This window comes from Taudactylus pleione, unplaced genomic scaffold (genome assembly GCF_031769625.1).
Source record: "Taudactylus pleione unplaced genomic scaffold, aTauple2 ptg001760l, whole genome shotgun sequence".
Lineage (NCBI taxonomy): Eukaryota > Metazoa > Chordata > Amphibia > Anura > Myobatrachidae > Taudactylus > Taudactylus pleione.
The window spans coordinates 324543-351846 of record NW_028286157.1 but is presented as its reverse complement, the minus strand read 5'-3'; the positions used below and the strand labels follow the sequence as shown (position 1 = coordinate 351846).

Here is a 27304-nt window from a genome sequence, read left to right as displayed (position 1 = left end):
CTGTGGTACTGCCGTATCCCGTGTACCTGCCTGTGGTACTGCCGTATCCCGTGTACCTGCCTGTGATACTGCCGTATCCCGTGTACCTGCCTGTGATACTGCCGTATCCCGTGTACCTGCCTGTGGTACTGCCCTATCCTGTGTACCGGCCTGTGATACTGCCCTATCCTGTGTACCTGCCTGATACTGCCCTATCCTGTGTACCTGCCGGTGATACTGCCCTATCCCCTATCCTGCGATACTGCCACATCCTGTGTACCTGCCTGTGATACTGCCGTATCCCGTGTACCTGCCTGTGATACTGCCGTATCCCGTGTACCTGCCTGTGATACTGCCCTATCCTGTGTACCTGCCTGTGATACTGCCCTATCCTGTGTACCTGCCTGTGATACTGCCCTATCCTGTGTACCTGCCTGTGGTACCCGTGTGCCTGCCTGTGGTACTGCTGTATCCCGTGTACCTGCCTGTGGTACTGCAGTATCCCGTGTACCTGCCTGTGATACTGCCGTATCCCGTGTACCTGCCTGTGATACTGCCGTATCCCGTGTACCTGCCTGTGGTACTGCCCTATCCTGTGTACCTGCCTGTGATACTGCCCTATCCTGTGTACCTGCCTGATACTGCCCTATCCTGTGTACCTGCCGGTGATACTGCCCTATCCCCTATCCTGCGATACTGCCACATCCTGTGTACCTGCCTGTGATACTGCCGTATCCCGTGTACCTGCCTGTGATACTGCCGTATCCCGTGTACCTGCCTGTGATACTGCCCTATCCTGTGTACCTGCCTGTGATACTGCCCTATCCTGTGTACCTGCCTGTGGTACCCGTGTGCCTGCCTGTGGTACTGCCGTATCCCGTGTACCTGCCTGTGGTACTGCAGTATCCCGTGTACCTGCCTGTGATACTGCCGTATCCCGTGTACCTGCCTGTGATACTGCCGTATCCCGTGTACCTGCCTGTGGTACTGCCCTATCCTGTGTACCTGCCTGTGATACTGCCCTATCCTGTGTACCTGCCTGATACTGCCCTATCCTGTGTACCTGCCGGTGATACTGCCCTATCCCCTATCCTGCGATACTGCCACATCCTGTGTACCTGCCTGTGATACTGCCGTATCCCGTGTACCTGCCTGTGATACTGCCGTATCCCGTGTACCTGCCTGTGATACTGCCCTATCCTGTGTACCTGCCTGTGATACTGCCCTATCCTGTGTACCTGCCTGTGGTACCCGTGTGCCTGCCTGTGGTACTGCCGTATCCCGTGTGCCTGCCTGTGGTACTGCCGTATCCCGTGTACCTGCCTGTGGTACTGCAGTATCCCGTGTACCTGCCTGTGATACTGCCGTATCCCGTGTACCTGCCTGTGATACTGCCGTATCCCGTATACCTGCCTGTGGTACTGCCCTATCCTGTGTACCTGCCTGTGGTACTGCCCTATCCTGTGTACCTGCCTGATACTGCCCTATCCTGTGTACCTGCCTGTGATACTGCCCTATCCCCTATCCTGCGATACTGCCACATCCTGTGTACCTGCCTGTGATACTGCCGTATCCCGTGTACCTGCCTGTGATACTGCTGTATCCCGTGTACCTGCCTGTGATACTGCCGTATCCTGTGTACCTGCCTGTGATACTGCCCTATCCTGTGTACCTGCCTGTGATACTGCCCTATCCTGTGTACCTGCCTGATACTGCCCTATCCTGTGTACCTGCCTGATACTGCCCTATCCTGTGTACCTGCCTGTGATACTGCCCTATCCCCTATTCTGCGATACTGCCACATCCTGTGTACCTGCCTGTGATTCTTCCGTATCCTGTGTACCTGCCTGTGATACTGCCACATCCTGTGTACCTGCCTGTGATACTGCCACATCCTGTGTACCTGTCTGTGATACTGCCACATCCTGTGTACCTGCCTGACTGTGATACTGCCCTATCCCGTGTACCTGCCTGTGATACTGCCGTATCCCGTGTACCTGCCTGTGATACTGCCGTATCCCGTGTACCTGCCTGTGATACTGCCGTATCCCGTGTACCTGCCTGTGATACTGCCGTATCCCGTGTACCTGCCTGTGATACTGCCGTATCCCGTGTACCTGCCTGTGATACTGCCGTCTCCTGTGTACCTGCCTCTGATACTGCCGTCTCCTGTGTACCTGCCTCTGATACTGCTGTATCCCGTGTACTTGCCTGTGATACTGCCGTATCCCGTGTACCTGCCTGTGATACTGCCGTATCCCGTGTACCTGCCTGTGATACTGCCGTATCCCGTGTACCTGCCTGTGATACTGCCGTATCCTGTGTACTTGCCTCTGATACTGCCGTATCCTGTGTACCTGCCTGTGATACTGCCGTATCCTGTGTACCTGCCTGTGATACTGCCGTATCCTGTGTACTTGCCTGTGATACTGCCGTATCCTGTGTACTTGCCTGTGATACTGCCGTATCCTGGGTACCTGCCTGTGGTGAGCAATAAAAGCTACTGACGGATTTTACCCGGTCTATGTGAATCTTGTCACATTATATTATATATATACACACAGAAACTCTCTCTCTCATTAGATATGACATTAAACAGAGAGAGGGGTGAAGATTAATTGTTCTCATTTAATCATCATGTAACATTATACAGTGGATATTACAATGGACAAGATGAGAGGGGTGATAATAATTATATAACGTCCGATCAGAGGACAGCGCAGACCAGTCGCTTCTCCCGGAACGGATTCTCAGCAGATGGAAGCGGAGAGACCAGCGGGTCTGAGAGAGAATGAGACTGGCAGAATGATAGAATCTCCGAGACCACCACAGACACCTGAGACACAGACGAGACGCAAATTATTATTAGCAGCAGCATTTATTTATGAGGAGCTCTGTACACAATAGAGAAACAAAGTAACAGGCCTACATAGTGTATATACATCTAACAGGCCTACATAGTGTATATACATCTAACAGGCCTACATAGTGTATATACATCTAACAGGCCTACATAGTGTATATACATCTAACAGGCCTACATACTGTATCTACATCTAACAGGCCTACATACTGTATCTACATCTAACAGGCCTACATACTGTATCTACATCTAACAGGCCTACACACTGTATCTACATCTAACAGGCCTACATACTGTATCTACATCTAACAGGCCTACATACTGTATCTACATGTAACAGGCCTACATACTGTATCTACATCTAACAGGCCTACACACTGTATATACATCTAACAGGCCTACATACTGTATCTACATCTAACAGGCCTACATACTGTATCGACATCTAACAGGCCTACATACTGTATCTACATCTAACAGGCCTACATACTGTATCTACATCTAACAGGCCTACATACTGTATCTACATCTAACAGGCCTACATACTGTATATACATGTAACAGGCCTACATACTGTATATACATGTAACAGGCCTACATACTGTACATACATGTAACAGGCCTACATACTGTACATACATGTAACAGGCCTACATACTGTATCTACATCTAACAGGCCTACATACTGTATCTACATCTAACAGGACTACATACTGTATCTACATCTAACAGGCCTACATACTGTATCTACATCTAACAGGCCTACACACTGTATCTACATCTAACAGGCCTACACACTGTATCTACATCTAACAGGCCTACATACTGTATCTACATCTAACAGGCCTACACACTGTATCTACATCTAACAGGCCTACATACTGTATCTACATCTAACAGGCCTACACACTGTATCTACATGTAACAGGCCTACATACTGTATCTACATGTAACAGGCCTACACACTGTATATACATCTAACAGGCCTACATACTGTATCTACATCTAACAGGCCTACACACTGTATCTACATCTAACAGGCCTACACACTGTATCTACATGTAACAGGCCTACATACTGTATCTACATGTAACAGGCCTACACACTGTATATACATCTAACAGGCCTACATACTGTATATACATCTAACAGGACTACATACTGTATCTACATCTAACAGGACTACATACTGTATCTACATCTAACAGGACTACATACTGTATCTACATCTAACAGGCCTACACACTGTATCTACATCTAACAGGCCTACATACTGTATCTACATCTAACAGGCCTACATACTGTATATACATGTAACAGGCCTACATACTGTATATACATGTAACAGGCCTACATACTGTATATACATCTAACAGGCCTACATACTGTATATACATCTAACAGGCCTACATAGTGTATATACATCTAACAGGCCTACATAGTGTATATACATCTAACAGGCCTACACACTGTATATACATCTAACAGGCCTACATACTGTATATACATCTAACAGGACTACATACTGTATCTACATCTAACAGGCCTACATACTGTATATACATGTAACAGGCCTACACACTGTATATACATGTAACAGGCCTACATAGTGTATATACATGTAACAGGCCTACATACTGTATCTACATCTAACAGGCCTACATACTGTATCTACATCTAACAGGCCTACATACTGTATATACATCTAACAGGCCTACATACTGTATCTACATGTAACAGGCCTACATACTGTATCTACATGTAACAGGCCTACATACTGTATATACATGTAACAGGCCTACATACTGTATATACATGTAACAGGCCTACATACTGTATATACATCTAACAGGCCTACATACTGTATATATATCTAACAGGCCTACATACTGTATATACATGTAACAGGCCTACATAGTGTATATACATGTAACAGGCCTACACACTGTATCTACATCTAACAGGCCTACATACTGTATATACATGTAACAGGCCTACATAGTGTATATACATGTAACAGGCCTACATACTGTATCTACATCTAACAGGCCTACATACTGTATATACATGTAACAGGCCTACATACTGTATCTACATCTAACAGGACTACATACTGTATCTACATGTAACAGGCCTACATACTGTATCTACATCTAACAGGCCTACATACTGTATATACATCTAACAGGACTACATACTGTATCTACATGTAACAGGTATCCTCTCTCCTTTACTTGTTACAATAGACCTCTCTATATTCCTTTCCCTTTAGCGCCTCCACCCAAGTCCTGGATTTTCTTACGCTATACCTGGAGAGGACTTGGGATCACCCCTGAATGGTAAGTATTGGCTTTGTGTCATGTTATACCTTAATATCAGACTGGTAACCTACCAATGACAATGATAACTATGCACCAGCAATTACTCACTTCACTATAACATCTCTGTTTATACTCAGAATTACACACTAATTAGTTACATAGTTTATGTTACTGCGACTCTCTGTTCTGCTGAAGATGAATTCGGTTAATGAACAATGCAGTAATCATAACATTTACACATTTATCAATAAAAGCTGAAAACCAGATCATAATATCTCTCTATACAAATGACATACTGATAATAATTAATTTTCTTTAAAGCTTTACAGAGCTTAGGGGGTCATTCAGACCCACTCGCGAGCGCAGTGGGTCGATGTTCCCCACTGCGCATGCGCATGACGGAGGGAGCTCCGTCGTGCGCATGCGCGAGACCCGGACTGCGACAGCCAAGCTGTCGCTCCGGGTCTCGCACCGAAGGGGGCGTGCTGTCGATGTTGATTGACAGCACGCCCCCTTTGGTGGGCGTGCCTGCCAGACGGAGGCGTTCCCATGGGAACGCCTACCGTCTGAAGCCGGCCCCACTGACATCACTAGTGATGTCAGTGGGAGTGATTTTGGCTCTGATAGAGCCAAAATCACTCCAGGGCTTGCGGCAGCGAGACCCTACCGCAGGGTCTCCAGCGCAAGCCCAATGGTCGTGATGGTCAAGACCATCGCAACCATCTTTTTGGACGCTCCATTTTCATGGAGGAGGGCCCTGATTCAGAGCGAGCACTCTGGTCAGAGCGTCCGGCTCTGAATCAGGGCCTTAATCCTCTCATATTCTGTTCTTACACTCCCCTTATTAGAACGAGGAGTTAAAAAGATCCGCACAGACTCCTAGTACTCCATCATGACAATATAATGTTGTCCTACCCCTACTGGATTTATATAGCTACTGTATAGCTCTCACCAAGAGGGGGTGCACCCAGGAATAAATTAGATATCAATAAAAGAAAAAAGAAAAAGTATTCCTATCACGGGGCACTCAAAGACAAACACCTAAAATTTAATTAATTTTTAATTCTACATAATCACCAAATACAACAATAATAGTGAACCATATTATACCAATTTTCTTTTTTTTTTAAAACATAACCTTTAATCAATCCTTAGATTGGATACAGCTACATTTTTATAATTTTTAATTTATATATAAAAAACAGAAAACAACTCAATCATTAGTACCACCTCACAATACTTGATAGTACTTTATTATACGGACTAACTTCATCAAATTCAATATGGTTTAATGTCTCTCATGAGCGTCTGTAGACAACGGACATATGTTATGTCAGAAGGTGTAATATCTCTGGTTATGAGAAGCCAATATTAATATCCTTGTTATCACAATCCTAAAGATCACCTACTGTACCCTTTTACAGTTATAGATACTAAATTAAAGATATGTCCTGTATCTGAGTAACTGATGTAATTTCCTATATTGGTAATGCAGGCATCATTAATATATTACAGTGCATACAGTAGTCTTCAGCTTAATTACTGACATCAATGTCTCATAAATAAATCTGAATGCCGAGTCATACGTGCCCGCTAATCAGTGCCCTATAGTCTAACAGACGCCTATAAATCTTTACATAGTATAGTGAGGATGGTCAAAGCATATACATACATACACACTACACCTTTTATCAATCCTTAGATTGGATGCAGCGGGATATATATAATATTTTATATATAAAACCAATATAATACAATCATTAATTCCATCTTACAATGTTCAATGGTTCATTATTAATCGGACTAACTACGTAAAATACTGTATAATTAATTACGTCTCTCCTGAGTGCCTATAGATAATGGATATATGTTATATCACGATGCGATATATCTCTATTTGATAGAGAGCCAATATTAGTATCCTTATCATTACAATCACCTACTGCAGATAAGGGATTAATGTCAATCTACTTTAATCCTCAAGATTACATATGGATACAATCTATTCAGTTCAACTGACATCACATATTAAGCCAATAAAGCGCTTGTCTGATTGCAAGTAAGCTTATTATTGATCCATAGTGGTCACTGTTACCTGCAGACACTCATTATTGTACATCTCTCCACCATGTGTCACTGTTACCTGCACACACTCATTATTGTACATCTCTCCACCATGTGTCACTGTTACCTGCACACACTCATTATTGTACCTCTCTCCACCATGTGTCACTGTTACCTGCACACACTCATTATTGTACCGCTCTCCACCATGTGTCACTGTTACCTGCAGACACTCATTATTGTACCTCTCTCCACCATGTGTCACTGTTACCTGCACACACTCATTAATGTACCTCTCTCCCCCATGTGTCACTGTTACCTGCACACACTCATTATTGTACCGCTCTCCACCATGTGTCACTGTTACCTGCAGACACTCATTATTGTACCTCTCTCCACCATTTGTCACTGTTACCTGCACACACTCATTATTGTACCTCTCTCCCCCATGTGTCACTGTTACCTGCACATACTCATTATTGTACCGCTCTCCACCATGTGCACTGTTACCAGCACACACTCATTATTGTAGCACTCTCCACCATGTGTCACTGTTACCTGTAGTCATTCATTACTGTACCGCTCTCCACCATGTGTCACTGTTACCTGCACACACTCATTACTGTACCGCTCTCCACCATGCGTCACTGTTACCTGCACACACTCATTACTGTACCGTTCTCCACCATGCGTAACTGTTACCTGCACACACTCATTATTGTACCGCTCTCCACCATGTGTCACTGTTACCTGCACTCACTCATTATTATACCTCTCTCCACCATGTGTCACTGTTACCTGCACACACTCATTATTGTACCTCTCTCCACCATGTGTCACTGTTACCTGCACACACTCATTATTGTACCGCTCTCCACCATGTGTCACTGTTACCTGCACACACTCATTATTGTACCTCTCTCCCCCATGTGTCACTGTTACCTGCACACACTCATTTTTGTACCTCTCTCCACCATGCGTCACTGTTACCTGCACACACTGATTATTGAACCTCTCTCCACCATGCGTCACTGTTACCTGCACACACACATTATTGTACCTCTCTCCACCATGTGTCACTGTTACCTGCACACACTTATTATTGTACCATTCTCCTTGTGTCACTGTTACCTGCACACACATATTATTGTATCTCTCTCCACCATGTGTCACTGTTACCTGCACACACTCATAATTGTACCTCTCTCCACCATGTGTCACTGTTACCTGCACACACTTATTATTGTACCATTCTCCATGTGTCACTGTTACCTGCACACACTCATTATTGTACCTCTCTCCACCATGTGTCACTGTTACCTGCACACACTCATTATTGTACCACTCTCCACCATTTGTCACTGTTACCTGCACACACTCATTATTGTACCGCTCTCCATGTGTCACTGTTAACTGCAGACAATACTGTACCACTCTCCACCATGCGTCACTGTTACCTGCACACACTCATTATTGTACCGCTCTCCATGTGTCACTGTTAACTGCAGACAATACTGTACCACTCTCCACCATGCGTCACTGTTACCTGCACACACTCATTATTGTACCACTCTCCACTATGCGTCACTATTACCTGCACACACTCATTACTGTACCTATCTCCACCATGTGTCACTGTTACCTGCAAACACTCATTATTGTACCGCTCTCCACCATGTGTCGCTGTTACCTGCACACACTCATTATTGTACCTCTCTCCACCATGTGTCACTGTTACCTGCACACACTCATTATTGTACCTCCTCCATGTGTCACCATTACCTGCACACACTCATTATTGTACCTCTTTCCTCCATGCGTCGCCATTACCTGCACACACTCATTATTGTACCGCTCTCCACCATGTGTCGCTGTTACCTTCACACACTCATTATTGTACCTCTCTCCTCCATGTGTCACTGTTACCTGCACACACTCATTATTGTACCTCTCTCCACCTTGTGTTACTGTTACCTGCACACACTCATTATTGTACCGCTCTCCACCATGTGTCACTGTTACCTGCACACACTCATTATTGTACCGCTCTCCACCATGTGTCACTGTTACCTGCACACACTCATTATTGTACCTCTCTCCACCATGTGTCACTGTTACCTGCACACACTCATTATTGTACCTCTCACCACCATGTGTCACTGTTATCTGCACACACTCATTATTGTACCTCTCTCCACCATGTGTCACTGTTATCTGCACACACTCATTATTGTACCGCTCTCCACCATGTGTCACTGTTACCTGTAGTCACTCATTACTGTACCGCTCTCCCCCATGTGTCACTGTTACCTGCACACACTTATTATTGTACCTCTCTCCACCATGTGTCACTGTTACCTGCACACACTCATTATTGTACCTCTCTCCCCCATGTGTCACTGTTACATGCACACACTCATTATTGTACCGCTCTCCACCATGTGTCACTGTTACCTGCACACACTCATTATTGTACCTCTCTCCACCATGCGTCACTGTTACCTGCACACACTCATTATTGTACCTCTCTCCACCATGCGTCACTGTTACCTGCACACACTGATTATTGAACCTCTCTCCACCATGCGTCACTGTTACCTGCACACACACATTATTGTACCTCTCTCCACCATGTGTCACTGTTACCTGCACACACTTATTATTGTACCATTCTCCTTGTGTCACTGTTACCTGCACACACATATTATTGTATCTCTCTCCACCATGTGTCACTGTTACCTGCACACACTCATAATTGTACCTCTCTCCACCATGTGTCACTGTTACCTGCACACACTTATTATTGTACCATTCTCCATGTGTCACTGTTACCTGCACACACTCATTATTGTACCTCTCTCCACCATGTGTCACTGTTACCTGCACACACTCATTATTGTACCACTCTCCACCATTTGTCACTGTTACCTGCACACACTCATTATTGTACCGCTCTCCATGTGTCACTGTTAACTGCAGACAATACTGTACCACTCTCCACCATGCGTCACTGTTACCTGCACACACTCATTATTGTACCGCTCTCCATGTGTCACTGTTAACTGCAGACAATACTGTACCACTCTCCACCATGCGTCACTGTTACCTGCACACACTCATTATTGTACCACTCTCCACTATGCGTCACTATTACCAGCACACACTCATTACTGTACCTATCTCCACCATGTGTCACTGTTACCGTGCACACACTCATTATTGTACCTCTCTCCTCCATGTGTCACTGTTACCTGCACACACTCATTATTGTACCTCCCTCCTCCATGCGTCGCCATTACCTGCACACACTCATTATTGTACCGCTCTCCACCATGTGTCGCTGTTACCTGCACACACTCATTATTGTACCTCTCTCCTCCATGTGTCACTGTTACCTACACACACTCATTATTGTACCTCTCTCCACCATGTGTCACTGTTACCTGCAAACACTCATTATTGTACCTCTCTCCACCATGTGTCACTGTTACCTGCACACACTCATTATTGTACCTCTCTCCCCCATGTGTCACTGTTACCTGCACACACTCATTTTTGTACCTCTCTCCACCATGTCACTGTTACCTGCACACACTCATTATTGCACCACTCTCCACCATGTGTCACTGTTACCTGCACACACTCATTATTGTACCGCTCTCCACCATGTGTCACTGTTACCAGCACACACTCAATATTGTACCTCTCTCCCCCATGTGTCACTGTTACCTGCACACACACATTATTGTACCTCTCCCCACCATGTGTCACTGTTACCTGCACACACTTATTATTGTACCTCTCTCCCCCATGTGTCACTGTTACCTGCACACACTCATTATTGTACCGCTCTCCACCATGTGTCACTGTTACCTGCACACACTCATTATTGTACCGCTCTCCCCCATGTGTCACTGTTACCTGCACACACTCATTATTGTACCTCTCTCCCCATGCGTCACTGTTACCTGCACACACTCATTATTGTACCTCTCTCCACCATGTGTCACTGTTACCTACACACACTCATTATTGTACCTCTCTCCACCATGTGTCACTGTTACCTGCACACACACATTATTGTACCTCTCCCCACCATGTGTCACTGTTACCTGCACACACACATTATTGTACCTCTCCCCACCATGTGTCACTGTTACCTGCACACACTCATTATTGTACCGCTCTCCACCATGTGTCACTGTTACCAGCACACACTCATTATTGTACCTCTCTCCACCATGTGTCACTGTTACCTGCAGACACTCATTATTGTACCTCTCTCCACCATGTTTCACTGTTACCTGCACACTCTCATTATTGTACCTCTCTCCACCATGTTTCACTGTTACCTGCACACACTCATTATTGTACCTCTCTCCACCATGTGTCACTGTTACCTGCACACACTCATTACTGTACCGTTCTCCACCATGCGTCTCTATTACCTGCACACACTCATTATTGTACCTCTCTCCACCATGTGTCACTGTTACCTGCACACACACATTATTGTACCTCTCTCCACCATGTGTCACTGTTACCTGCACACACTCGTTACTGTACCGTTCTCCACCATGCGTCACTGTTACCTGCACACACACATTATTGTACCTCTCTCCACCATGTGTCACTGTTACCTGCACACACTCATTATTGTACCGCTCTCCACCATGTGTCACTGTTACCTTCACACACTCATTATTGTACCTCTCTCCACCATGTGTCACTGTTACCTGCAGACACTCATTATTGTACCTCTCTCCACCATGTGTCACTGTTACCTGCAGACACTCATTATTGTACCACTCTCCACCATGTGTCACTGTTACCTGCACACACTCATTATTGTACCACTCTCCCCCATGTGTCACTGTTACCTGCACACACTCATTATTGTACCTCTCTCCACCAAGTGTCACTGTTACCTGCACACACTCATTATTGTACCTCTATCCACCATGTGTCACTGTTACCTGCACACACTCATTACTGTACCGTTCTCCACCATGCGTCTCTATTACCTGCACACACTCATTATTGTACCTCTCTCCACCATGCGTCACTGTTACCTGCACACACACATTATTGTACCTCTCTCCACCATGTGTCACTGTTACCTGCACACACTCGTTACTGTACCGTTCTCCACCATGCGTCACTGTTACCTGCACACACTCGTTATTGTACCTCTCTCCACCATGTGTCACTGTTACCTGCACACACACATTATTGTACCTCTCTCCACCATGTGTCACTGTTACCTGCAGACACTCATTATTGTACCTCTCTCTACCATGCGTCACTGTTACCTGCACACACTCATTATTGTACCACCCTCCACCATGCGTCACTGTTACCTGCAGACACTCATTATTGTACCACTCTCCACCATGCGTCACTGTTACCTGCACACACTCATTATTGTACCACTCTCCACTATGCGTCACTATTACCTGCACACACTCATTACTGTACCTATCTCCACCATGTGTCACTGTTACCTTGCACACACTCATTATTGTACCTCTCTCCTCCATGTGTCACTGTTATCTGCACACACTCATTATTGTACCTCTCTCCCCCATGTGTCACTGTTACCTGCACACACTCATTATTGTACCTCCTCCATGTGTCACCGTTACCTGCACACACTCATTATTGTACCTCTCTCCTCCATGTGTCGCCATTACCTGCACACACTCATTATTGTACCGCTCTCCACCATGTGTCGCTGTTACCTGCACACACTCATTATTGTACCTCTCTCCTCCATGTGTCACTGTTACCTGCACACACTCATTATTGTACCTCTCTCCACCATGTGCTACTGTTACCTGCACACACTTATTATTTTACCACTCTCCACCAAGTGTCACTGTTACCTGCACACACTCACTATTGTACCGCTCTCCACCATGTGTCACTGTTACGTGAACACACTCATTATTGTACCTCTCTCCCCCATGTGTCACTGTTACCTGCACACACTTATTATTGTACCATTCTCCATGTGTCACTGTTACCTGCACACACTCATTATTGTAACTCTCTCCATCATGCATCACTGTTACCTGCAGACACTCATTATTGTACCGCTCTCCACCATGCATCACTGTTACCTGCAGACACTCATTATTGTACCACTCTCCACCATGCGTCACTGTTGCCTGCACACACTCATTACTGTACCGTTGTCCACCATGCGTCACTGTTACCTGCACACACTCATTATTGTACCTCTCTCCACCATGCATCACTGTTACCTGCACACACTCTTTATTGTACCTCTCTCCACCATGTGTCACTGTTACCTGCACACACTCAGTACTGTACCTATCTCCACCATGTGTCACTGTTACCTTGCACACACTCATTATTGTACCTCTCTCCCCCATGTGTCACTGTTATCTGCACACACTCATTATTGTACCGCTCTCCACCATGTGTCACTGTTACCTGCACACACTCATTATTGTACCGCTCTCCATGTGTCACTGTTAACTGCAGACAATACTGTACCTCTCTCCACCATGCGTCACTGTTACCTGCACACACTCATTATTGTACCACTCTCCACCATACGTCACTATTACCTGCACACACTCATTACTGTACCTATCTCCACCATGTGTCACTGTTACCTTGCACACACTCATTATTGTACCTCTCTCCACCATGTGTCACTGTTATCTGCACACACTCATTATTGTACCTCTCTCCCCCATGTGTCACTGTTACCTGCACACACTCATTATTGTACCGCTCTCCACCATGTGTCTCTGATACCTGCACACACTCATTATTGTACCTCTCTCCACCATGTGTCACTGTTACCTGCACACACTCATTATTGTACCACTCTCCACCATGTGTCACTGTTACCTGCACACACTCATTATTGTACCACTCTCCACCATGTGTCACTGTTACCTGCACACACTCATTATTGTACGACTCTCCCCCATGTGTCACTGTTACCTGCACACACTCATTATTGTACCTCTCTCCACCATGTGTCACTGTTACCTGCACACACTCATTATTGTACCTCTCTCCACCATGTGTCACTGTTACCTGCACACACTCATTACTGTACCGCTCTCCACCATGCATCACTGTTACCTGCACACACTCATTACTGTACCGTTCTCCACCATGCGTCACTGTTACCTGCACACACTCATTATTGTACCGCTCTCCACCATGCGTCACTGTTACCTGCAGACACTCATTATTGTACCTCTCTCCACCATGTGTCACTGTTACCTGCACACACTTATTATTTTACCTCTCTCCACCATGTGTCACTGTTACCTGCACACACTCATTATTGTACCTCTCTCCACCATGTGTCACTGTTACCTACACACACTCATTATTGTACATCTCTCCACCATGTGTCACTGTTACCTACACACACTCATTATTGTACCGCTCTCCACCATGTGTCACTGTTACCTGAACACACTCATTATGGTACCTCTCTCCCCCATGTGTCACTGTTACCTGCACACACTTATTATTGTACCATTCTCCATGTGTCACTGTTACCTGCACACACTCATTATTGTAACTCTCTCCACCATGCATCACTGTTACCTGCACACACTCATTATTGTACCGCTCTCCACCATGCATCACTGTTACCTGCACACACTCATTACTGTACCGTTCTCCACCATGCGTCACTGTTACCTGCACACACTCATTATTGTACCGCTCTCCACCATGCATCACTGTTACCTGCAGACACTCATTATTGTACCTCTCTCCACCATGCGTCACTGTAACCTGCACACACTAATTATTGTACCTCTCTCCACCATGCATCACTGTTACCTGCACACACTCATTATTGTACCTCTCTCCACCATGCATCACTGTTACCTGCACACACTCATTATTGTACCTCTCTCCACCATGTGTCACTGTTACCTGCACACACTCATTATAGTACCGCTCTCCACCATTTGTCACTGTTACCTGCACACACTCATTATAGTACCTATCTCTCCACCATGTGTCACTGTTACCTGCACACTCATTACAGTACCTCTCTCCACCATGTGTCACTGTTACCTGCACATACTCATTATTGTACCGCTCTCCACCATGTGTCACTGTTACCTGCACACACTCATTATTGTACCGCTCTCCATGTGTCACTGTTAACTGCAGACAATACTGTACCACTCTCCACCATGCGTCACTGTTACCTGCACACACTCATTATTGTACCACTCTCCACCATGCGTCACTGATACCTTGCACACACTCATTATTGTACCTCTCTCAACCATGTGTCACTGTTATCTGCACACACTCATTATTGTACCTCTCTCCCCCATGTGTCACTGTTACCTGCACACACTCATTATTGTACCTCTCTCCACCATGTGTCACTGTTACCTGCACACACTCATTATTGTACCTCCTCCATGTGTCACCATTACCTGCACACACTCATTATTGTACCTCTTTCCTCCATGCGTCGCCATTACCTGCACACACTCATTATTGTACCGCTCTCCACCATGTGTCGCTGTTACCTTCACACACTCATTATTGTACCTCTCTCCTCCATGTGTCACTGTTACCTGCACACACTCATTATTGTACCTCTCTCCACCTTGTGTCACTGTTACCTGCACACACTCATTATTGTACCACTCTCCACCATGTGTCACTGTTACCTGCACACACTCATTATTGTACCGCTCTCCACCATGTGTCACTGTTACCTGCACACACTCATTATTGTACCTCTCTCCACCATGTGTCACTGTTACCTGCACACACTCATTATTGTACCTCTCACCACCATGTGTCACTGTTATCTGCACACACTCATTATTGTACCTCTCTCCACCATGTGTCACTGTTATCTGCACACACTCATTATTGTACCGCTCTCCACCATGTGTCACTGTTACCTGTAGTCACTCATTACTGTACCGCTCTCCCCCATGTGTCACTGTTACCTGCACACACTTATTACTGTACCTCTCTCCACCATGTGTCACTGTTACCTGCACACACTCATTATTGTACCTCTCTCCACCATGTGTCACTGTTACCTGCACACACTCATTATTGTACCTCTCTCCCCCATGTGTCACTGTTACCTGCACACACTTATTATTGTACCATTCTCCATGTGTCACTGTTACCTGCACACACTCATTATTGTAACTCTCTCCATCATGCATCACTGTTACCTGCACACACTCATTACTGTACCGTTCTCCACCATGCGGCACTGTTACCTACACACATTCATTACTGTACCGCTCTCCACCATGCGTCACTGTAACCTGCACACACTAATTATTGTACCTCTCTCCACCATGCATCACTGTTACCTGCACACACTCATTATTGTACCTCTCTCCACCATGCATCACTGTTACCTGCACACACTCATTGTAGTACCGCTCTCCACCATGTGTCACTGTTACCTGCACACACTCATTATTGTACCAATCTCCACCATGTGTCACTGTTACCTGCACACACTCATTATTGTACCTCTCTCCAGCATGTGTCACTGTTACCTGCACACACTCATTATTGTACCTCTCTCCACCATGTGTCACTGTTACCTGCACACACTCATTTTTGTACGTCTCTCAACCATGTGTCACTGTTACCTGCACACACTCATTGTACCACTCTCCACCATGTGTCACTGTTACCTGCAGACACTCATTACTGTACCACTCTCCACCATGTGTCACTGTTACCTGCATACACTCATTATTGTACCACTCTCCACCATGTGTCACTGTTACCTGCACACACTCATTGTACAACTCTCCACCATGTGTCACTGTTACCTGTAGTCACTCATTACTGTACCGCTCTCCACCATGCGTCACTGTTACCTGCACACACTCATTACTGTACCACTCTCCACCATGCGTCACTAATACCTGCACACACTCATTACAGTACCGTTCTCCACCATGCGTCACTGTTACCTGCACACACTCATTACTGTACCGCTCTCCTCCATGTGTCACTGTTACAAGCACACACTCATTATTGTACCTCTCTCCACCATGTGTCACTGTTACCTGCACACACTCATTACTGTACCGCTCTCCACCATGTGTTACTGTTACCTGCACACACTCATTATTATACGGCTCTCCACCATGCATCACTGTTACCTACACACACTCATTACTGTACCTCTCTCCACCATGCGTCACTGTTACCTGCAGACACTCATTATTGTAACTCTCTCCACCATGTGTCACTGTTACCTGCACACTCATTATTCTACCTCTCTCCACCATGTGTCACTGTTACCTGCACACACTCATTATTGTACCACTCTCCACCACGTGTCACTGTTACCAGCACACACTCATTATTGTACCGCTCTCCACCATGTGTCACTGTTACCTGCACACACTCATTATTGTACCTCTCTCCACCATGTGTCACTGTTACCTGCACACAATCATAGTACCGCTCTCCACCATTTGTGACTGTTACCTGCACACTCATTACAGTACCTCTCTCCACCATGTGCCACTGTTACCTGCACATACTCATTATTGTACCGCTCTCCACCATGTGTCCTGTTACCTGCACACACTCATTATTGTACCTCCTCCATGTGTCACTGTTACCTGCACACACTCATTATTGTACCTCCTCCATGTGACACTGTTACCTGCACACACTCATTATTGTACCTCTCTCCAGCATGTTTCACTGTTACCTGCACACACTCAGTATTGTATCACTCTCCACCATGTGTCACTGTTACCTGCACACACTCATTAATCTACCTCTCTCCACCATGTTTCACTGTTACCTGCACACACTCATTATTGTACCGCTCTCCACCATGTGTCACTGTTACCTGCACACACTCATTATTGTACCTCTCTCCACCATGCGTCACTGTTACCTGCACACACTCATTATTGTACCTCTCTCCACCATGCGTCACTGTTACCTGCACACACTCATTATTGTACCGCTCTCCACAATGTGTCACTGTTACCTGCACACACTCATTATTGTACCGCTCTCCACCATGTGTCACTGTTACCTGCACACACTTATTATTGTACCTCTCTCCACCATGTGTCACTGTTACCTGCACACACTCATTATTGTACCGCTCTCCACCATGTGTCACTGTTACCTGCACTGTTCCCTGCACACACTCATTATTGTACCTCTCCTCCATGTGTCACTGTTACCTGCACACACTCATTATTCTACCTCTCTCCCACGTGTGTCACTGTTACCTGCACACACTCATTATTGTACCTCTCTCCACCATGCGTCACTGTTACCTGCACACACTCATTATTGTACTGCTCTCCTCCATGTGTCACTGTTACCTGCACACACTCATTATTGTACCTCTCTCCACCATGTGTCACTGGTACCTGCACACACTCATTATTGTACCTCTCTCCACCATGTATCACTGTTACCTGCACACACTCATTATAGTACCTCTCTCCAACATGCGTCACTGTTACCTGCACACACTCATTATAGTACCTCTCTCCACCATGTGTCACTGTTACCTGTACACACTCATTATTGTATCTCTCTCCACCATGTGTCACTGTTACCTGTACACACTCATTATTGTATCTTTCTCCCCCATGTGTCAGTTACCTGCAGACACTCATTACTGTACCGCTCTCCTCCATGTGTCACTGTTACCTGCACACACTCATTATTGCACCTCTCTCCCCCATGTGTCACTGTTACCTGCACACACTCATTACTGTACCGCTCTCCACCATGTGTTACTGTTACCTGCACACACTCATTATTATATGGCTCTCCACCTTGCGTCACTGTTACCTACACACACTCATTACTGTACCTCTCTCCACCATGCGTCACTGTTACCTGCAGACTCTCATTATTGTACCTCTCTCCACCATGTGTCACTTTTACCTGCACACACTCATTATTGTACCTCTCTCCACCATGTGTCACTGTTACCTGCACACACTCATTATTGTAACGCTCTCCACCATGTGTCACTGTTACCTGCACACACTCATTATTGTACCTCTCTCCACAATGTGTCACTGTTACCTGCACACACTTATTATTGTACCTCTCTCCACCATGTGTCAGTTACCTGCACACACTCATTATAGTACCTCTCTCCAACATGCGTCACTGTTACTTGCACACACTCATTATAGTACCTCTCTCCACCATGTGTCACTGTTACCTGCACACACTCATTATTGTACCTCTCTCCCCCTTGTGTCACTGTTACCTGCACACACTCATTATAGTACCTCTCTCCACCATGTGTCACTGTTACCTGCACACTCATTACTGTACCTCTCTCTACCATGTGTCACTGTTACCTGCACACTCATTACAGTACCTCTCTCTACCATATGTCACTGTTACCTGCACCTACTCATTATTGTACCGCTCTCCACCATGCGTCACTGTTACCTGCACACACTCATTATTGTACCGGTCTCCACCATGCGTCACTGTTACCTGCACACACTCATTACTGTACCGCTCTCCACCATGCGTCACTATTACCTGCACACACTCATTACTGTACCTATCTCCACCATGTGTCACTGTTACTTGCACACACTCATTATTGTACCGCTCTCCACCATGCGTCACTGTTACCTGCACACACTCATTATTGTACCGCTCTCCACCATGTGTCAATGTTACCTGCACACACTCATTATTGTACCTCTCTCCACCATGTGTCACTGTTACCTGCACACACTCATTATTGTACCTCTCTCCACCATGTGTCACTGTTACCTGCACACACTCATTATTGTACCGCTCTCCACCATGCGACACTGTTACCTGCACACACACTCATTATTGTTCCTCTCTCCACCATGCGTCACTGTTACCTGTACACACTCATTATTGTACCTCTCTTCACCATGTGTCACTGTTACCTTCACACAGTAATTATTGTACCTCTCTCCACCATGTGTCACTGTTATCTGCACACACTCAATATTGTACCTCTCTCCACCATGTGTCACTGTTACCTGCACACACTCATTATTGTACCTCTCTCCTCCATGCGTCACTATTACCTGCACACACTCATTATTGTACTGCTCTCCACCATGTGTCACTGTTCCCTGCACACACTCATTATTGTACCTCTCTCCTCCATGTGTCACTGTTACCTGCACACAGTCATTATTGTACCGCTCTCCACCATGTCACTGTTACCTGCACACACTCATTATTGTACCTCTCTCCCCATGTGTCACTGTTACCTGCACACACTCATTATTGTACCACTCTCCACCATGTGTCACTGATACCTGCACACACTCATTATTGTACCTCTCTCCACCATGTGTCACTGTTACCTGCACACACTCATTATTGTACCTCTCTCCTCCATGTGTCACTGTTACCTGCACACAGTCATTATTGTACCGCTCTCCACCATGTGTCACTGTTACCTGCACACACTCATTATTGTACCTCTCTCCACCATGTGTCACTGTTACCTGCACACACTCATTATTGTAACTCTCTCCACCATGCATCACTGTTACCTGCACACACTCATTATTGTACCACTCTCCACCAAGCGTCACTGTTATCTGCACACAATCATTACTGTACCGTTCTCCACCATGCGGCACTGTTACCTGCACACACTCATTACTGTACCGCTCTCCACCATGCGTCACTGTTACCTACACACATTCATTACTGTACCGCTCTCCACCATGCGTCACTGTAACCTGCACACACTAATTACTGTACCTCTCTCCACCATGCATCACTGTTACCTGCACACACTCATTATTGTACCTCTCTCCACCATGCATCACTGTTACCTGCACACACTCATTGTAGTACCGCTCTCCACCATGTGTCACTGTTACCTGCACACACTCATTGTTCCACTCTCCACCATGTGTCACTGTTACCTGTAGTCACTCATTACTGTACCGCTCTCCACCATGTGTCACTGTTACCTGCACACACTCATTACTGTACCACTCTCCACCATGCGTCACTGTTACCTGCACACACTCATTACTGTACCGTTCTCCACCATGCATCACTGTTACCTGCACACACTCATTACTGTACCGCTCTCCTCCTTGTGTCACTGTTACCTGCACACACTCATTATTGCACCTCTCTCCCCCATGTGTCACTGTTACCTGCACACACTCATTATTATACGGCTCTCCACCATGCGTCACTGTTACCTACACACACTCATTACTGTACCTCTCTCCACCATGCGTCACTGTTACCTGCAGACACTCATTATTGTAACTCTCTCCACCATGTGTCACTGTTACCTGCACACTCATTATTCTACCTCTCTCCACCATGTGTCACTGTTACCTGCACACACTCATTATTGTACCACTCTCCACCATGTGTCACTATTACCAGCACACACTCATTATTGTACCGCTCTCCACCATGTGTCACTGTTACCTGCACACACTCATTATTGTACCTCTCTCCACAATGTGTCACTGTTACGTGCACACACTCATTATTGTACCTCTCTCCAACATGCGTCACTGTTACCTGCACACACTCATTATTGTACCTCTCTCCACCATGTGTCACTGTTAGCTGCACACACTCATTGTTCCACTCTCCACCATGTGTCACTGTTACCTGTAGTCACTCATTACTGTACCGCTCTCCACCATGTGTCACTGTTACCTGCACACTCATTACAGTACCTCTCTCCACCATGTGCCACTGTTACCTGCACATACTCATTATTGTACTGCTCTCCACCATGTGTCACTGTTACCTGCACACACTCATTATTGTACCTCCTCCATGTGTCACTGTTACCTGCACACACACATTATTGTACCTCTCTCCACCATGTGTCACTGTTACCTGCACACACTCAGTATTGTATCACTCTCCACCATGTGTCACTGTTACCTGCACACACTCATTATTGTACCTCTCTCCACCATGTTTCACTGTTACCTGCACACACTCATTATTGTACCGCTCTCCACCATGTGTCACTGTTACCTGCACACACTCATTATTGTACCGCTCTCCACCATGTGTCACTGTTACCTGCACACACTCATTATTGTACCTCTCTCCACCATGCGTCACTGTTACCTGCACACACTCATTATTGTACCGCTCTCCACAATGCGTCACTGTTACCTGCACACACTCATTATTGTACCGCTCTCCACCATGTGTCACTGTTACCTGCACACACTTATTATTGTACCTCTCTCCACCATGTGTCACTGTTACCTGCACACACTCATTATTGTACCGCTCTCCACCATGTGTCACTGTTACCAGCACACACTCATTATAGTACCTCTCTCCACCATGTGTCACTGTTACCTGTACACACTCATTATTGTATCTCTCTCCACCATGTGTCACTGTTACCTGTACACACTCATTATTGTATCTCTCTCCCCCATGTGTCACTGTTACCTGCACACACTCATTATTATATGGCTCTCCACCATGCGTCACTGTTACCTACAAACACTCATTACTGTACCTCTCTCCACCATGCATCACTGTTACCTGCAGACTCTCATTATTGTACCTCTCTCCACCATGTGTCACTTTTACCTGCACACACTCATTGTACCACTCTCCAGCATGTGTCACTGTTACCAGCACACACTCATTATTGTAACGCTCTCCACCATGTGTCACTGTTACCTGCACACACTCATTATTGTACCTCTCTCCCCCTTGTGTCACTGTTACCTGCACACACTCATTATAGTACCTCTCTCCACCATGTGTCACTGTTACCTGCCCACTCATTACAGTACCTCTCTCTACCATGTGTCACTGTTACCTGCACACTCATTACAGTACCTCTCTCTACCATGTGTCACTGTTACCTGCACATACTCATTATTGTACCGCTCTCCACCATGCGTCACTGTTACCTGCACACACTCATTATTGTACCAGTCTCCACCATGCGTCACTGTTACCTGCACACACTCATTACTGTACCGCTCTCCACCATGCGTCACTATTACCTGCACACACTCATTACTGTACCTATCTCCACCATGTGTCACTGTTACTTGCACACACTCGTTATTGTACCTCTCTCCTGCATGTGTCACTGTTACCTGCACACACTCATTATTGTACCTCTCTCCCACGTGTGTCACTGTTACCTGCACACACTCATTATTGTACCTCTCTCCCACGTGTGTCACTGTTACCTGCACACACTCATTATTGTACCGCTCTCCACAATGCGTCACTGTTACCTGCACACACTCATTATTGTAACTCTCTCCACCATGTGTCAATGTTACCTGCACACACTCATTATTGTACCTCTCTCCACCATGTGTCACTGTTACCTGCACACACTCATTATTGTACCTCTCTCCACTATGTGTCACTGTTACCTGCACACACTCATTATTGTACCTCTCTCCACCATGTGTCACTGTTACCTGCACACACTCATTATTGTACCGCTCTCCACCATGCGACACTGTTACCTGCACACACACTCATTATTGTTCCTCTCTCCACCATGCGTCACTGTTACCTGCACACACTCATTATTGTACCTCTCTCCACCATGCGTCACTGTTACCTGCACACAGTCATTATTGTACCTCTCTCCACCATGTGTCACTGTTATCTGCACACACTCATTATTGTACCTCTCTCCTCCATGCGTCACTATTACCTGCACACACTCATTATTGTACTGCTCTCCACCATGTGTCACTGTTCCCTGCACACACTCATTATTGTACCTCTCTCCTCCATGTGTCACTGTTACCTGCACACAGTCATTATTGTACCGCTCTCCACTATGTGTCACTGTTACCTGCACACACTCATTATTGTACCTCTCTCCCCTATGTGTCACTGTTACCTGCACACACTCATTATTGTACCGCTCTCCACCATGTGTCACTGATACCTGCACACACTCATTATTGTACCTCTCTCCACCATGTGTCACTGTTACCTGCACACACTCATTATTGTACCTCCTCCATGCGTCACCGTTACCTGCACACACTCATTATTGTACCTCTCTCCTCTATGCGTCGCCATTACCTGCACACACTCATTATTATACCGCTCATCACCATGTGTCGCTGTTACCTGCACACACTCATTATTGTACCTCTCTCCTCCATGTGTCACTGTTACCTGCACACACTCATTATTGTACCTCTCTCCACCTTGTGTTACTGTTACCTGCACACACTCTCCACCATGTGTCACTGTTACATGCACACACTCATTATTGTACCGCTCTCCACCATGTGTCACTGTTACCTGCACACACTCATTATTGTACCTCTCTCCACCATGTGTCACTGTTACCTGCACACACTCATTATTGAACCTCTCTCCACCATGTCACTGTTACCTGCACACACTCATTATTGTACCACTCTCCACCTTGTGTCACCGTTACCTGCACACACTCATTATTGTACCGCTCTCCACCATGTGTCACTGTTACCTGCACACACTCATTATTGTACCACTCTCCACCATGTGTCACTGTTATCTGCACACACTCATTATTGTACCTCTCACCACCATGTGTCACTGTTATCTGCACACACTCATTATTGTACCTCTCTCCACCATGTGTCACTGTTATCTGCACACACTCATTATTGTACCGCTCTCCACCATGTGTCACTGTTACCTGTAGTCACTCATTACTGTACCGCTCTCCCCCATGTGTCACTGTTACCTGCACACACTTATTACTGTACCTCTCTCCACCATGTGTCACTGTTACCTGCACACACTCATTATTGTACCTCTCTCCACCATGTGTCACTGTTACCTGCACACACTCATTATTGTACCTCTCTCCACCATGTGTCACTGTTACCTGCACACACTCATTATTGTACCTCTCTCCCCCATGTGTCACTGTTACCTGCACACACTTATTATTGTACCATTCTCCATGTGTCACTGTTACCTGCACACACTCATTATTGTAACTCTCTCCACCATGCATCACTGTTACCTGCACACACTCATTATTGTACCACTCTCCACCAAGCGTCACTGTTATCTGCACACAATCATTACTGTACCGTTCTCCACCATGTGGCACTGTTACCTGCACACACTCATTACTGTACCGCTCTCCACCATGCGTCACTGTTACCTACACACATTCATTACTGTACCGCTCTCCACCATGCGTCACTGTAACCTGCACACACTAATTATTGTACCTCTCTCCACCATGCGTCACTGTTACCTGCACACACTCATTATTGTACCTCTCTCCACCATGCATCACTGTTACCTGCACACACTCATTGTAGTACCGCTCTCCACCATGTGTCACTGTTAGCTGCACACACTCATTATTGTACCAATCTCCACCATGTGTCACTGTTACCTGCACACACTCATTATTGTACCTCTCTCCACCATGTGTCACTGTTACCTGCACACACTCATTATTGTACCTCTCTCCACCATGTGTCACTGTTACCTGCACACACTCATTGTACCACTCTCCACCATGTGTCACTGTTACCTGCAGACACTCATTACTGTACCGCTCTCCACCATGTGTCACTGTTACCTGCACACACTCATTACTGTACCACTCTCCACCATGCGTCACTAATACCTGCACACACTCATTACTGTACCGTTCTCCACCATGCGTCACTGTTACCTGCACACACTCATTACTGTACCGCTCTCCTCCATGTGTCACTGTTACCTGCACACACTCATTATTGTACCTCTCTCCACCATGTGTCACTGTTACCTGCACACACTCATTACTGTACCGCTCTCCACCATGTGTTACTGTTACCTGCACACACTCATTAGTATACAGCTCTCCACCATGCATCACTGTTACCTACACACACTCATTACTGTACCTCTCTCCACCATGCGTCACTGTTACCTGCAGACACTCATTATTGTAACTCTCTCCACCATGTGTCACTGTTACCTGCACACTCATTATTCTACCTCTCTCCACCATGTGTCACTGTTACCTGCACACACTCATTATTGTACCACTCTCCACCATGTGTCACTGTTACCAGCACACACTCATTATTGTACCGCTCTCCACCATGTGTCACTGTTACCTGCACACACTCATTATTGTACCTCTCTCCACAATGTGTCACTGTTACCTGCACACACTCATTATTGTACCTCTCTCCAACATGCGTCACTGTTACCTGCACACACTCATTATTGTACCTCTCTCCACCATGTGTCACTGTTACCTGCACACACTCATTGTTCCACTCTCCACCATGTGTCACTGTTACCTGTAGTCACTCATTACTGTACCGCTCTCCACCATGTGTCACTGTTACCTGCACACACTCATTACTGTACCACTCTCCACCATGCGTCACTGTTACCTGCACACACTCATTACTGTACCGTTCTCCACCATGCATCACTGTTACCTGCACACACTCATTACTGTACCGCTCTCCTCCTTGTGTCACTGTTACCTGCACACACTCATTATTGCACCTCTCTCCCCCATGTGTCACTGTTACCTGCACACACTCATTATTATACGGCTCTCCACCATGCGTCACTGTTACCTACACACACTCATTACTGTACCTCTCTCCACCATGCATCACTGTTACCTGCAGACACTCATTATTGTAACTCTCTCCACCATGTGTCACTGTTACTTGCACACACTCATTATTCTACCTCTCTCCACCATGTGTCACTGTTACCTGCACACACATTATTGTACCACTCTCCACCATGTGTCACTGTTACCAGCACACACTCATTATTGTACCTCTCTCCCCCATGTGTAACTGTTACCTGCACACACTCATTATTGTACCTCTCTCCACCATGAGTCACTGTTAACTGCACACACTAATTATTGTACCTCTCTCCACCATGTGTCACCGTTACCTGCACACACACATTATTGTACCGCTCTCCACCATGCGTCACTGTAACATGCACACACTAATTATTGTACCTCTCTCCACCATGCGTCACTGTTACCTGCAAACACTCATTATTGTACCTCTCTCCACCA

At 45.9% G+C, this 27304-nt stretch overlaps 1 protein-coding gene across 2 annotated transcripts in view; it reads right to left on the bottom strand.

Moving 5' to 3' along the window:
- Positions 1-2606: 2606 nt before the first annotated feature.
- LOC148439472 (guanine nucleotide-binding protein G(I)/G(S)/G(O) subunit gamma-8-like) overlaps positions 2607-27304 on the bottom strand; it is a 95355-nt gene continuing 70657 nt past the window's right edge. For both annotated transcript variants that reach the window (XM_088464705.1, XM_088464706.1), the window contains one exon: positions 2607-2815. In XM_088464705.1, coding sequence (XP_088320831.1) covers positions 2687-2815 — 129 coding nt within the window. In that variant the 3' untranslated portion in view covers positions 2607-2686. The remainder of the gene's footprint in view (positions 2816-27304) is intronic.